This window comes from Amia ocellicauda, chromosome 1 (assembly GCF_036373705.1).
Source record: "Amia ocellicauda isolate fAmiCal2 chromosome 1, fAmiCal2.hap1, whole genome shotgun sequence".
Taxonomy (NCBI): domain Eukaryota; kingdom Metazoa; phylum Chordata; class Actinopteri; order Amiiformes; family Amiidae; genus Amia; species Amia ocellicauda.
In genome coordinates, this window is record NC_089850.1 from 57,369,245 (window position 1) to 57,383,268 (window position 14,024).

The 14,024-nt window shown below is 45.6% G+C and overlaps 1 protein-coding gene across 4 annotated transcripts in view; it reads left to right on the top strand.

Annotated features, from left to right (window-relative positions):
• The first annotated feature begins 351 nt into the window (after positions 1-351).
• LOC136754317 (dixin-A) overlaps positions 352-14,024 on the top strand; it is a 46,294-nt gene continuing 32,621 nt past the window's right edge. For 3 of the 4 annotated variants that reach the window (XM_066710506.1, XM_066710510.1, XM_066710508.1), the window contains exon 1: positions 9,748-9,944. In XM_066710506.1, the coding sequence (XP_066566603.1) occupies positions 9,885-9,944 (60 nt within the window). In that variant the 5' untranslated portion in view covers positions 9,748-9,884. Of the gene's footprint in view, positions 479-1,265; positions 1,346-9,747; positions 9,945-14,024 lie in introns of those variants that run through there. The other variant, XM_066710509.1, reaches the window with a different exon arrangement.

Sequence of the window (14,024 nt, forward strand, 5' to 3'; positions counted from 1 at the left end):
GCTCACCATGCTGTAAAACGAGGGACGTGATCCTGACGTGTCGCTATAACGAAATCTTGTATTTGAAAGTGTGCCTCACTGTGAAACAAATCAAATAAACGAAAGCACTGAGTGATGGACGCGTCTGGCTCTGTTTCAGATCAGAAGCTCGGCGTGTCGCGATATGCGATGTATGTGATGCATTTAAACAATGGGTGGGTGCGTTCCTGTGCATTAAAGGACGGAAGGGCAATCAAAATGAATGAGTGTGAGCTGTGCTCCGGCGGGGGGGGGGTTATTACACAGCCCAGTGTTGCAGCTTGGGTTCCCATAGAAACCCCCCTCCCCCGGTGTGGGAATGATACTGCTGTTCATTGCAACACTGCGCGGAAACAAAGTTATTTCTGCTTTTTGGATGCGGAGAAAAGCGCAGATCCAGCCAGAAACCAGACGGACGGACGGACGGACGGCACCCCCCCTGTGCGGGACTCCCCTCGCAGTGAGTACAGCCCCCAAAATAACCCCCATCTGCGTTACGAGCCACAGGCAATCTCGGCATGCTTCAGGAGGAGTCGGTGCATGCTTTGCCTTGGATGGATGGATGGATGGATGGATGGATGGATGGATGGAGCGCCTCTTTTGGCCGATCGCTTGATCTGCTTCTCATCCGCCCGTTTACTCTGCTGTTTCAGCTTAGAAACGGAGACTGAGGGTTGTGAGAGTGCGAACATCTAATTGTTACTGTTGTCTCGCAATTGAAACGATAATAATCAGAAGAGGAAGAAGAAGAAGGTGCTCAAATGCATACTGTAATATACTGAACGGAAATAATTATGTTGGTGATCACTTTAGTTATTGGGCTTATTTGTTTTATTATTGTTATTATAAGCCTAAATATTGCTGTTGTCTATTACGTCATCATCCAAGAAGACTCCTATTCAACAAAGTTGTAAAATGTTACTTAAGTTTACACATGAAAAAACAAATCAATAAATAATACAAAACCAGAATATAAAATAACAAGCATCTTATGTGTCTGCTGTTTAGGTGCATTTAGGTGGACCAGTCCTGTTGTTGGGGAAATGTTTATGACAGGATCCTAATTTAGTTCTGAGTAGGAGTTCCCAGTGGGATTATGAAGTAATCAGGCTTTAGCCATTACTTAGCATGACATGGCCCTGCTCAGATGGCTGTTTATCCTTCCCAGTGACAACAGTTACCGTTAGACTGGTCCATATCTGAGGTGTCCAGGGAAGTCGGGTGCTCTAACACTGTGTCTCTTTCAGAGCCTAGTTGGTTCGGGTGCTCCTGTGTCCCTGACCCGGATATGGCTTCAGTCAGCAGCGAAGCGGCCGTGGAGGGGTCTGTAAGTACCTGCCTCAGCCCACCGGTGCAGGGCTCACAATCCTACACCCACACCTAGTGTTAGCTGATGCCTGCTTGATATTTTCTTGGAACCGTAACCTGTCATATATTTATTTTTATCACTTGATATGAGCTTGTAGCAAAAACAACAATGCCAATTTTGATCTATATGCTGTTTATAAGAAAAAAACAAAGTAGAGTGGAGTGCGAGAGTGCTTTGACAATTCATAACTGAAGCACAGTATAGCTGTACAACTGTGTATCATCTGCATAGTTTGCCACTGAGCAAGTTCCCTCGTCTCTCTCCTGGATTCGCGCAAGGAAAGTGTCCTAACATTTTACCATGTTATTCCTGTCATTTCTGTGACAGGGTACCTTTCTGTGTCAATCAAAAGAGGATCAAACTCAACCCCGTTCCAGTTATACTGACATGGTTGTGGGCACTCCCGGTTGTATTCTACCCTTGTTGTATTTAAAATACTTGGGATAATACTTTGAAACAGGACTCACTTTATTCAGGAAACAGATCGCTAACACACATTTGAATTTACACAGACTTGCTCTCTCATTTTCCCATGCACACACGTTTCTCCTTTCTTTCATGTTCACCTCACTGTGGGGGTCAGGAGGTGGGGAGATCTGTGCTCCAAGGCTCAGTTCCCAATGGCGAAGGAAAAAATAATACATTTATAATCAGAAAATAAATGTGTTTATTGCTTAGGGGCCAAACTGGTATGCTGTCATGTGCTCTCCGTTAGAGGCAGTTCATACAGGATCTGTTGATTGTGTAGCTACTCACTGTTCTGTGAATCAGACTTGTCATTTTGCTCTTCTGGGAGCTGGGAATCGGCCCAGTTGTCTCGGTCCACTCAGTCCACTTCTGCAGGTGGATGGGCATCATGTGACCCTGGAGCAGGTCTTCTCGTCTGTCACAATCAGCACAGAGGAAGGAGGGACATCTGCCCCACTAGCAGGTTGTGTGAGTTTAATTCTCCATAATGTGTCCTTAGTGTTTGCGATCAAAGGCATCTTTAAAGCAGCCACAGCAACCTTTTTTGATCTTGTCTGTGTCTCAGGACATGAGCAGGACGTCAGTGTTGTGAGCCTGCTTTAAAGTCCAGATATGTGGAGTAAGGAGTTTGGCCCGAATCTTCAGAAGAAACCAGAGGCTGGTTGTCTGGGAGTCTGGGTCACTCTCATCCCCAATCTCTGGAAACTGTTCAATGGTCTCTCGCTCTCATACGTGATGTCGATGTCATTGTTTTGAAGTCCTGCACCTCATAAGGGCTCTTCATCGCCAATCACTGGGGCCATTGAGGGATGCAACTAACACCAATGGGATTTTGTGGCCCTTTTCTCATGATCTGTCTCTGTCGACCAGGCTGTGTAAAGGCCGAGCAAAACCAGAAGGAGTGATGTGCATAAATGAAAGTGAGGAATTAGCAAAATGTCTGTAATGTGGTTCTGTTGTGAAGCTGAGACCTTGGCATCCTGGTATTCACTACTTACTATGGTGGTGTAAGGAAAAAATAGAAGGGGGAGGAAAAAAGGAAAGTCTGAAATCAGACAATAAAGAGAGTATAAAGGTAAGTTAAGGATAAATCCAAGGCACAGCAGCATGAATTAATGGAAGATCATTTCTGTATTATTCATAGTACTTTGCTTTTCATTTCTTGGAGGCAGAACAGTTTTGTGGGCAGGTTAGTTGTAATCCAGCTTGAAAGTCACCAGCAGCAGTTGCCTGCTTCCCAGGGGAACTAGCAGTCTGTAAGCCCTTTACTTGGTCTCAAACTTCAGCCCTCTCGAGAGAAGCAGCCTCTTGGTTCACCAGATGCTGGGGGAGGAGAAGCTGTGTTTTGGTCTTGACAGTCACCTTATTTTGGGGCAGCATTGTACCTTCATTTAAGCCATTGTACTTGAGTCCAATATAATTAAAATAAGTGAATTCAGGACACAATTCATTCAAATTCATACAGATATCGCCTCAGAACAATTCCTTAATATTGTGTCATATTCTGCCACCAGAGGGCTCTACACACTTAATAAAAGAAAATGACTCGAGACAGCTGAGTGGATATAATCAGCCTTTGGTGATCCATATTATTATTATTATTATTATTATTATTATTATTATTATTATTATTATTATTATATATTGTGGGATAAATCTCTGGTAATTCTAGTCAGAATGGCTACCAGTGGACCCCTGCTGTTAAAGGGTATTTGTCATTTCCTTTTCAGTTTATCTCTGTCAGTCAGTGTGTCAGTCCTCTGTTTTGAAGTTGCCCAGGCACATCGTCTTTGCAGTATGGATTCAAAACGGCCCAGTACGCTGCTTGGTGCCATAAGCGATGTGAATCCCAGCCTGTTGTGCGTACTCTTCTTGAATCTTGCATATTTCCACATGAAAAGCAGTGGAACCTCGGCATTTTGTTTCGCCGTCGGGGAAAAGCAGGTGTGTGGGTGACCCTGCTGGGAGAGGTGTGTGGAGGTGGGGCTGCAGGAGCGTGAGGCTGTAAACAGGCCAGTAAACGCTCAGACCTGCGCTGGGGAGGAAGTGAAGGGGCAGGAGGAAGGATGTGGGTTGTGTGCAGTGATGCCTTCACGTCTGTGTGTGTGTGTGTTATTATTAACTGAGCGGCTTTGAAGACCCACTATGTCGTATTGCTTTAATTAGCTCTTCCATTTCTGTTGTTCATGTTGGTTTGCCTAATTTAAATCCACATGGTCACTCTGTGCTTTCCCAGGTAGGATGGCAGTTATTCCTGTCACCGCAGGCCAGCATTGACCGGGGGAGATGAAAGCCCACATGAGCTGGGGGGCTGTGAAACAGTCAACATTGGGATTTTTATAAAATAACATTTTGACAAAATGCCTTAAAAGTGCAATCAATCAAACAAACGGAAGAGAAGAACAAAGCCAAGGTGTTTTAATATATTTATTTATTTATAATGATCATTTTTGAGAGATTTTCTCCTCAGCAGCCGCGGGAGGTTCGGATCCACATCTGATCCACGTGTGTTTGCGGTCTCTGTAAAATTGAGCAGCTGGTTTTAGTTTTTCATGAGCAGAGCTGCCGCTGGGCTGATTTATTTATGTCCTCTGTTGTCTTGAGCCTCTTTCTCGGTGCACAGTGAGAACCAGTCAGCTTTGCCAAAGTGACTGGGTTTCTGAATGGGCTGAAGTGATCGGGTCTGTTTAGAAGTGCTCTCTGAGCTGCGGCTGAAGGAGAGCGTGTGGGGAGTCGCAGCCAGGGGACGATTTAATGGTAATTGATGAAAGCTGTGCTGTGCTGCAACAGCGATCTGCAGGAAACCAAAGTTGAAAGGGAAGTAACAAAGTTACAAAGTTGTGCCTCTTCCTTTGTATGTTATGCAGTGATGCAAGCGCGGTTGTTAGCTCTAAACACTAAGGTATGTTGTCTGGAATTGTATATGAATTGTGGCATGAAATCAAAAACAGAAGGTGGTCTGCACTGTTTTATACATTTATTCCTTATTCTGGAAACATACCAGCCCCACAGTAGACATTCATCAGACACGAGATCGTGGCATTGGCGAGGAAGAGGGAGAGAGAGAAAGTGAAGTATCTAAACCGAGGCAGAGATGGATTTCACAACTGATCTTCGCTGAAACCGCCACCAGATTCACGAGTCCCCCAGCAGAGATCATAACGTCTGATATTTTCAAAATATTTCTCCTTCCGCTTACAAAACTGAGAAAGTGGGAAATGCCCTTTATCTCTAGAATTTGATCTCCTTTTGTTACCCACAAATACTGAAGCTCTGAAGGATCCATCAGTGATGCACATCTCTCAGAAAACTGTTTGCCTGTGTGTCTCGACTGTTTTGCTTCAGTTAATTCATTCATAACATCCTCTCAATGCATTCAGCTTGATAAATACCAATAGAAAAATATCACAGGGGAATAAATTGTGCATAGAAAATGACTTCAAGAGTGCTGCTCGTGCACCCTAAAGTTAGGGCAAGGGTTCGTTGGAACAAGGACAGTTCACCTCTCACATTCGCTCATCAGCTGATAGCGTATATCTTGCGCTCAGCACATATTTGCTGTATGGGGGCAGGGAATGAATGGCAGTTTGAGCAGACCGGCTACAGCGCTTGACTGAATTGAGTTTGGGGGGCCCAGCATCGCCACAACATACCGCTGGCCAACACAAAACAAAACATGTCTCAGTAACAACAAGGCGTGTCTTATAAGCACATGTGCAAATAATCAAATCTCTTAACTGCTGGAACAAAGAAAACATTAAGAAGATCAGTTAAGACCCAAAGAGCAGCCTGCTGGAACTTGTTTGGCGTTCGGGTCAAATGTAGTTCAGCTGGCTGTAAAAGATGGCAAACATTAAAAGTCCCTGCGTTTGAACTGCGGCGTCATCTGTGCGGCGTAAAGCAAAGCACAGTTGTCTGATAAAAGGGAAAAAAAATGGTATCAATCACCAGTAACTCGATTGAGTCCAGCAGACTGATCACTCAATTGCAATCAGTGTCATGTCGTGTGTCTGTGCCGCTCACACACAGTCAGTGAAGGCTCCCAGCACCTCGCTGTGTCCTGTCACGTCTGCACACCCAGGCTCCTGTCCACCGAGCTCACAGACTGGCTGCTTGTCAATGAAAAAGTACTTTCCCCATCTCAATGAGACTCGCGGTCATCTCCGCTACTCCTTCCTGAGTCACGCTTTGGGACAGGAGCTTTTTCAATGACTTTGCCTGTGTGCTCAAAGCGCGAGGCATTCTGTTGGTCAGCTGAGATGTGAGACAAACTGGTGACTAACAGAGGGAACTGATTGATTGTTAAACCACAATGTTCCCTGTTATGCCAAGGCTTCTGCTCAGCGTGTTGGTGGGACTCTGTTGAGAGGCCGATTGGAAGCTCTGGGAGGTGTTTGTTCCCAGATCTATAGACCCAGTGATGTAACTGTGCTCTTGCTCCTGGCGGCCTCCAGTCCAGAGTCCATGAGACAGTGGAAATCATCTCATATATAATATATTGTAGTCCTGGGCATGACAGACTCATGTATTATTTGTCAGGTGCCCTTGAGCAGGAGGACTTATAGGAAACATGGCAACTGTTATGTTTACATTTTGGAGTGTAAGGACAATCAAATATAAGTTAGACAGCAGAGCAAAACACAGTAGAACACATTTGTTCTATGATGCATTTAGGGCTGTATTTATATTCCAAAAGAACAGAGAGATAGGCCTACAACTAGATTCAACTTTTTCAAAGCTAAATAGTTATATTAAACTTTTTCAGTGCTGTTGTCTCACTCCCTTCAGCACATCGCGCGTGTCTCAGGGGCACACAGAGCTGTGATCCAGTGTATGGGGACTTGGTGAAAAGCTAGTGCAGTCCCACTTAAAAATGTACAGACATTGGTGGTATTTGAATGCCCATTGCGTAATAAAACATGGATGGCTGTTTTTGTATTAGTTACTCCCACGATACTTATCCCTGGGAGGGGAAAGGACTGTGGTACCATAGTGCTAATGGAAAAAAGCTCAAAGCTACAACACTGTGGAGTTCCTAAGGGACAGCTGACACACAGTTAAAGACATAAAAGCATTTTTGTTCGGATTTTGAATTTTCAGAAACCGATTTTTGCATAACAGGACCTGATTCTGCTTGTTAAACAGCCTCAGGGGCTTGTAGGTCAGAATAGCTCCTTCACCCTCCCTAGTTCTTGGCAGAGGGGGCAGATACACTCCCAACTGGCAATGGGACAGACATGAGACCGCAGCTTGTTCCTCCCAGATCTCTGGGGACAACTGCCTCTGGAGAAGGATGGGACAGCAGCTCTTCCCTGTTTGTCCCTAGGTGTCAGCCTATGAGATTGGCAGCAAGTCCTGTAGTGTCCAAAATGGACGGCCTCTGACGACCTCCCTCGGCGGTCTTGGGGAAAAAGGTTCTTGCGGCTCATAGTGTGTGAGAGCTAGTTACAATGATGTAGTCCCTCTATGAGCTCAGTGGAGTGTACAGGCCCCCTCGCGTCAGGGGACCGGTCTTTTGGCCCAGCGGCTCTGTTGCTCCGATGGGGGTGGTGTGCAGGCCGGGCCCTTGGAGGCATCCCTTAAAAAATGGCGTTATAAATCCCCATAGAGGGTCTGACTGCACACACTACACAAGTGGAAATAAAAATAGACAAAAAAATCCTTTTTTTTTAGGCCCACAGCCGTGACACAGTCTTGAGTCTCTCGGGGTTGGTATGCCTTTTATCCAGCTGTCGCACTGAGAGGATTACCGCTGATCAAAAAATAATCTGCGGCAAGAGCACTCAACCCCCCTCGTCTCTTAATTCCTGAAACTGGCAACCTGTGAAGAAGTATCTGTATCTGAAGACCTGGTTGCTGCCTCTCTACACACAAGGTATTGTGTGGGCTTTGCCTGATCGGATGAACTGTTAACTGTTAACCAGCTCCAGTTACTGGTCTTCAAGTTGGTCCTTGTAAAAAATAATTACTGGTAGGGTAGCAAATTAGTGCCTACAGTATATCAAAACACTTTTCACCAGTAGTCAAATGTATTTATTTATGAACTTGCATAAGGGAAGCCTCCCCCTCCAATAAGAGGTTGTGCAATAAGGGATTGAAGCAGTCTTGAGCTGTGACTTGCCCCTATCCAGTCCACTGTAAACAGCTGCTGCTTGTGTTTGGTCTGTTGCCCTGCAATATGGTGAGGAAAAGGAAATGAATCGAGTTCCAAAGGAAACAATAGTGACTGAACCGAAGAGGCCAGTCTGCTGTGGCTAAGGGGACAGCATACACTGCTCTTCAACTGGATTTAAGGGAGGAGTGAATGAACAGCCACTCCTGGTCTGCTTCCAAATGAACCGCAGTGAGAGGGGATGAGGAGAATTGCATCCTGGGTCTTGTTGCTATGTCCTGGGAAACTCTGCATTAATCCTCTTCCTCCTTCTCATCCCAGAGCCGTCAGTTGGGGGGGGGGGGGGGGTGGACGATCTCTGCTGAAAAGAAAATTGAAAACAAATAAAATACAAATTCCCCTGCGTTTATCCCCATGACTGATTAAAGTGTAGGACCTCATCTTTAGGTTCAAAGGCAATACCCCACCCTTGCCTCTCATTCCCTGCTTGCAATCTGGGATGCAATTAGGAGCTTCAGACACTTTCTGTGTGCGTGCGATCGATGGGTGGACCCTGGGACTCTGGCTGTCCTGTTTAAAGAGGTAGTAGTGTAAGCATCATCCTATAGCTGAGGTATAGATTAAACACTTCGACCCCAGGCCCTGCATCATTGTTCTTTCACTCCCGTGCCCAGGGGGCCACAATCCAGCAGGAAAGCAGAAACCCTGTAGCTCTTGGCGACTAGATCTAAAGAGCTGAGCCACTGGTTTGGCTTGTCATTGTGACAGACGAGTAGACAACTCATTTGAACAGGGCCACTCGAATACAGAGACATGATGGGTGTGTTACAGGAGAAGGACAAACTTAAATATGACGGAGACAAAGATCTCTCATTGTATGTATTTATTTATTCCTGTTGTTACCCATCATTCATTTGTGTGATTATTCAGACTGGCTGTGGAAACAGACGGAGACTTTTGCTTTTTAAGCCCCTCTGTTAGATAGGAGGTCATTAAATTGGATTAAAGCTGCCCTGATGGTAAAGCACCATTGATGTCGGCTACACCCTGTCCAGAAACTCCTTAGCTCCTGAGATCCCATTCAAGCTCTGCCAGGATATTAAGACTGGGTAAGAAAGCCTCCTCACAGAAAAAAAACACCCCACAAAACCTGTAGAATTAATGCTGGTGGTGGGCCTTGGGAATATTTAAACTTTCTGTAACTGGGAAATAAGTCATGGCAGTAGAGGTATTCATTTGTTGGAATGGTTATTTTTTTCACTTTAATTGACTCTGTTGGGACGATCTGAAAGAGGTGGACGAGTCCATCCATCTTGATCAATATCAATAGAAAGTGTAGCATCAAGTATTTATGAAGACCAACTTCCATTTGATCTGTCCTGCTCGTGTATATTTTTGATAACGAATGAACATTGCCTTATTGAATTAGGCCCATCTATTTAAATTTGAAAGTCAGATCTGTTTGAAAAGAAGCCGAAGAACCTCCGATACAAGTCTCTTTTCAAATGTAACCTTATTTCAGTAATTGTGTTAATGAACCATGGCTATCTTGCAAAAAGGGAAACTTTGTTGTTGGTTGGTGGATTTGAACCTCCCCTTTCCCTTCACTGTGTGTTGAAACCAAGAAACCGCAGTTCAAATGAGAGAGAGAGAAGAGCCCAGCAGAGCAGCAGCATCTTCTCCACCACGCTGAGAGCGGAGGCGTCGCCATGACGACACTGTCACGGCGAGCCGCGGGTCGTGCGCATGCTCAGTCTACCCCCCAGCCTCGAGCCGTATCCTGTTTCATTGTAACGGGCTGCACAGATGGGCGCTGCACGCGGGCCGGGGTGTGTTCTCGAACCTCTCTCCGTGTTCTGAGCGTTCCAAGCGTTCCAAGCCCCGGCTCGGCGCCGCGGGGAGCACGCAGGCGCAAGCATGATCGCATCCCTGTCGAGAGGAAATCTGCTCGATGTGCTTCAGGAGGGCTTCAACCAGGTAACTTCACCAGAGCCCGCTGTGGGGCTGCTGGGGACCGCGATGCGCACGGCTGTGCTGTGCTGGTGTGTGCATGTCTGCATGTCTGCATGTGTGCCTCTGCGCGGGTGGAAGATGCGCGTTGATCAGGTAGAGGTGCGGTCACGTGTGTTTGTTTTCTTCTATCCGAAATGTAGTGGATGACGTCAGGGTGTGCTTTCGGACGGTGTCAAGGCACATTCATTTGTGCAGCCTTTTTGTCACCGTTTCAATGCCTCTGGACACTTTCTGAAGGTGTAGCTGGCTAGATCTCGTCAAAGAACCCAAGAATGACTGCCTGATGTTGTGTGGTTTTGTGATGGCGAATGAACACTTCAAACTTTAACTTAACAAATGACAAAATGCTAAACTTGCTGATGGTTTTTCATGGGATCATGTACTTGTCATTAACTCTGTAGCTAGTTTGCAGTGTACTCCTTTTTTATTTTAGCATCCCTGCATATGTACATCGTTTTCATAACCAAAATGAACCAACATTTCTGTAGCAGCTCCTATATGAATCATCAGGGTATGACTGTTTAATACACAGCTAAAATGAAACGATGAACAGCAGCCATTGTTGCCCACTGTGTGGAAACTGTATCTCAGAAGAGAGGGAGATTATTAATATCCAATTAAGTCAGCAGAATGTGGATTTACAGGCTGCAGACGCATCATTTCACTTGAGTGGTATGAACAAGACTGGAGACAGGCGTAAGGGATATTCCTTGGCTGGACAACAGAAGTGTGAGAGTGGTTTACAAGCCTAAATTGTTTCACTGGAGAGGCAGTGAGAATGAAATTGGAATCGGCTGTTTAAGCAGCTGAAAGAAACCTACTTAAATTAAAAATGTTTCCCCATTGCCCACTGTCTGGTGGAATGTGATTTCTTTAGTGAAATACAATCCCATAATTCCCACTTGATTGACACTGGCCTGTTCCGGGTTGTGCCATTATGACACAGCACTGGACTGTTTCTCACTTACAGGGCTCCGACTTCAAGACGTTTGTGAACGCAGAGAGAGTTTATTTCCTGCAGGGGCGTCTCAGCTGGTGGGCCTCCCCCCAGTTTAAAAGCAAATTACATCCATCCAGCCCAGTGTTAATATCAGTAACAAGAGCAGCACTGCAGGATGAAAGATCTGCAGTCAACCGAGACACAAATGCAGCAGGCGAGTTGGAGTGATGTTACCACAGGCTTTTTAGGGGGACCCTCAGTGAGAAACCCACCACGAGCCCTTTTTGGCAACCACTGTGGTACAGTGTGTGTGGAGTATTTATAAATAAATTAAAAAACACAATCCATATCTAATCAAATTGGTACCTTTAGTTCTTGTTGAGGAATCAGTTTTTAGAAATTATTGGTGGAAGTATAATTACATTTAAGTGTACACGTGAACGTCAACAAGACTGTGCCATATTGTGTACTGGACTATAGTTTTCACTTATTTCAGTTGGGACCCTACATTATATAATGTGCTTTTCTCGCATCTTCGGTGAAATGTTTTGTGAAATGTCATGCGTGTTGGCTGAGAAATACAAGAAATAAATTTAATAAAAAAATAACTACCACTCAAATACATATGAAAACGTTGACCTAGTTACATTTAAAAGTTCAACCCTTTAGTGAGACAACCAGCTCTGTTATTAAGTACCGCAGGCAGGAGATCACTGGATCGTGTTATTGTGCTCGCTTCAGTTTGCCTCTGTGGAGCAATAATTGTCCCGTGCAAATGGGCTGAAATGGAGTAAGTGCTTTCCCTGTCTTGGCAGGTGAAAAAAAAAGCCCTGTTAAAGAGAGAGCTGCGCCCCGCTGTAAGTTACACGCTGTGCCGGCCTCTACGCCTCTCTCTACTTCCCCAGCTGCCTCCACACGCTGCCCCATTTGTGGCCCTTACTTTGTATTCATAGCGAGACGCACGGCTCCCTGAGGTGGGGCCTTCACCGCAGAAATGACATTTACCAAAGCGGAGACTTTCGGATTGGGAAGAGTGTGCACGAAGAGTTGGGGTTGGCTTTGTGGGGAGTGGATTACAGCATCGCCCCCATTAAAGAGGCCGGGTCCAGGTCTCCCATGTCAGATGCGATGAATCGGGAAGCTGGATGTGTTTGCGGGTTAGCAAGGGCGGACTTAATTTAAAGCGGTCCAGAAATTATGCATTGTGGGATAGTTAGAAACCGCGACACATGGGGATAAAACAGCAGCAGAGGATCGGCCGTATCCACACAGGGGGATGCCCTTGCGAGTACATCGTAGTAACACACAACAGATGTAAACAAACAATTCAATTTGCAAACTAAGGGATAAACCTTTAGCGGCCTTTGCAAACAATAGAGAAGATCTTTCAGAGGGGTTCACTCCAAGGAGGAAAATCTCCAGATCTTATCGGTGCTAGCACTACAAAAATCTCTTCCATCATGCCTAGAGCAATAGGACATGTTTTGTCATATCACTTTTTTCTTTATATACAGACTTACAGTTGTCACAAATACACACATTTTACAAAACACATAAACAATACAGTATACAATTATGTCTTTATTAAGGTCAATTAATCTGAAATCAAAAACAAAATACAGTACAGGACGCTGTTATTGGGTTAGCCAAGTTCAGGTTAAAGCAGAAATGTGTTCATGGTTACTTGAATCAATGTTCTCCTTATTATTATTCATTGTGAGTTGTTTTTTTCAGCACAGGATTTGAAACTGGAAGTGCTGACCGTGCTGAAATGCAAGCTCGGCCAGTTACAGACAAAGCTCTGTCCACGTCCCTAACAGCTCGTGTTTTTAAAAGTGGAATTCGCTACAGTAACCTGAGCCGCTCAGGTCTACACCTTTCTGTCTCGGTTCTTTCTTCTCTATCTTTCTCCATCGGGAGCCGGGCTGTCATGTGTTTCACGTTTGTGATTTGGACCCGGAGGAGAGAGTGTTTTGCCAGCTGGAATGTTTCAGCAGTTTCTGGATCTGTCACATCAGGAATATTAAAGCGCTCTGTGGAGCGAGGTCCTTGGACCGCTTCGTGGCTGGCATGCTGATTCCGTATGAGATTGTAAATGTTGTAGGGCTGCCGTTTTACATCACTTCTGATACATTTCTGCCTCTGGTACAGAATGGATACTGCTGAGGCCTACGATCAGATATACCCACAGATGTTATTGTCCACGCTGTGATCAGATTTGGCTGAAATGTTGGCCTTGTGCAGGTGTTCTGCCCATTCGAAGTCTTACAAGCTGCAAGTTTGTTATACAGATACAGAGAAGGTGTTGTTGTTTGTCCTCATCCCACTCTTGAAAAATCAGCTCTAAGAAATAGAACAAAGCAGGCAAGCCATCTGAATTTATCGGTTTGTGTCAAGAAACAGTCCTGGTATGTTTTTTCTCTAGGACTCCCCAGTGCACCTTCCCCCAGAGTGTTAATACTGCAGCACTGCTGAGTCTGAAAAAAGAAAGAAAGGCTGAATCTTTGAAGTCCAACACGCTGCGCTGTACAGTAAGCGGTTCTGGGGGGAGAACCTGCTGAATGGCTGATTTGTATTCGCATCGTGTGAGGAGCCTGCGCTCGCCCAGCCGCTGTGGCATTTTGAGGAAAGGCTGTAAGTGCTGGAGCCTTGCGTGAAGAGGACAGGCCTTTCCCCAGCGCTCCCTGCGGGGCGGCCCAGCTGTTTTGTGCACGGCCCAGCTCCCCCACAGCTGTCCCAGCACGGTGCAGGCGGCTGTCTGGTCCTGACAGCCAGCGGTCTGTTGCCATGGAACCCCCTCCTCTCCTCTCACAGAGGGAAGAGTCGCCACACACTCGCTTCCTCTGGCCGGCCCCTGTAGGTCAACAGAACAGTGTTTGTAGACAAGAGTAAACATGAGCCAAAATGAAATGACGCCATTTTCCTTTCCTTATGAAGATTATGTTCAGTCTGATTGTTTGCTCAGTTTGCTTTTGGTGATTTAGAAATGTCACGTCCGGGCTAAGAAGCATCGCTGAAGACACATACGTCTCGTTGCCCGAACTCTCGCTTGTGTTACATCAGAACACAACGGCATGGGATTCTGGATAGTGCATGATCTTCTT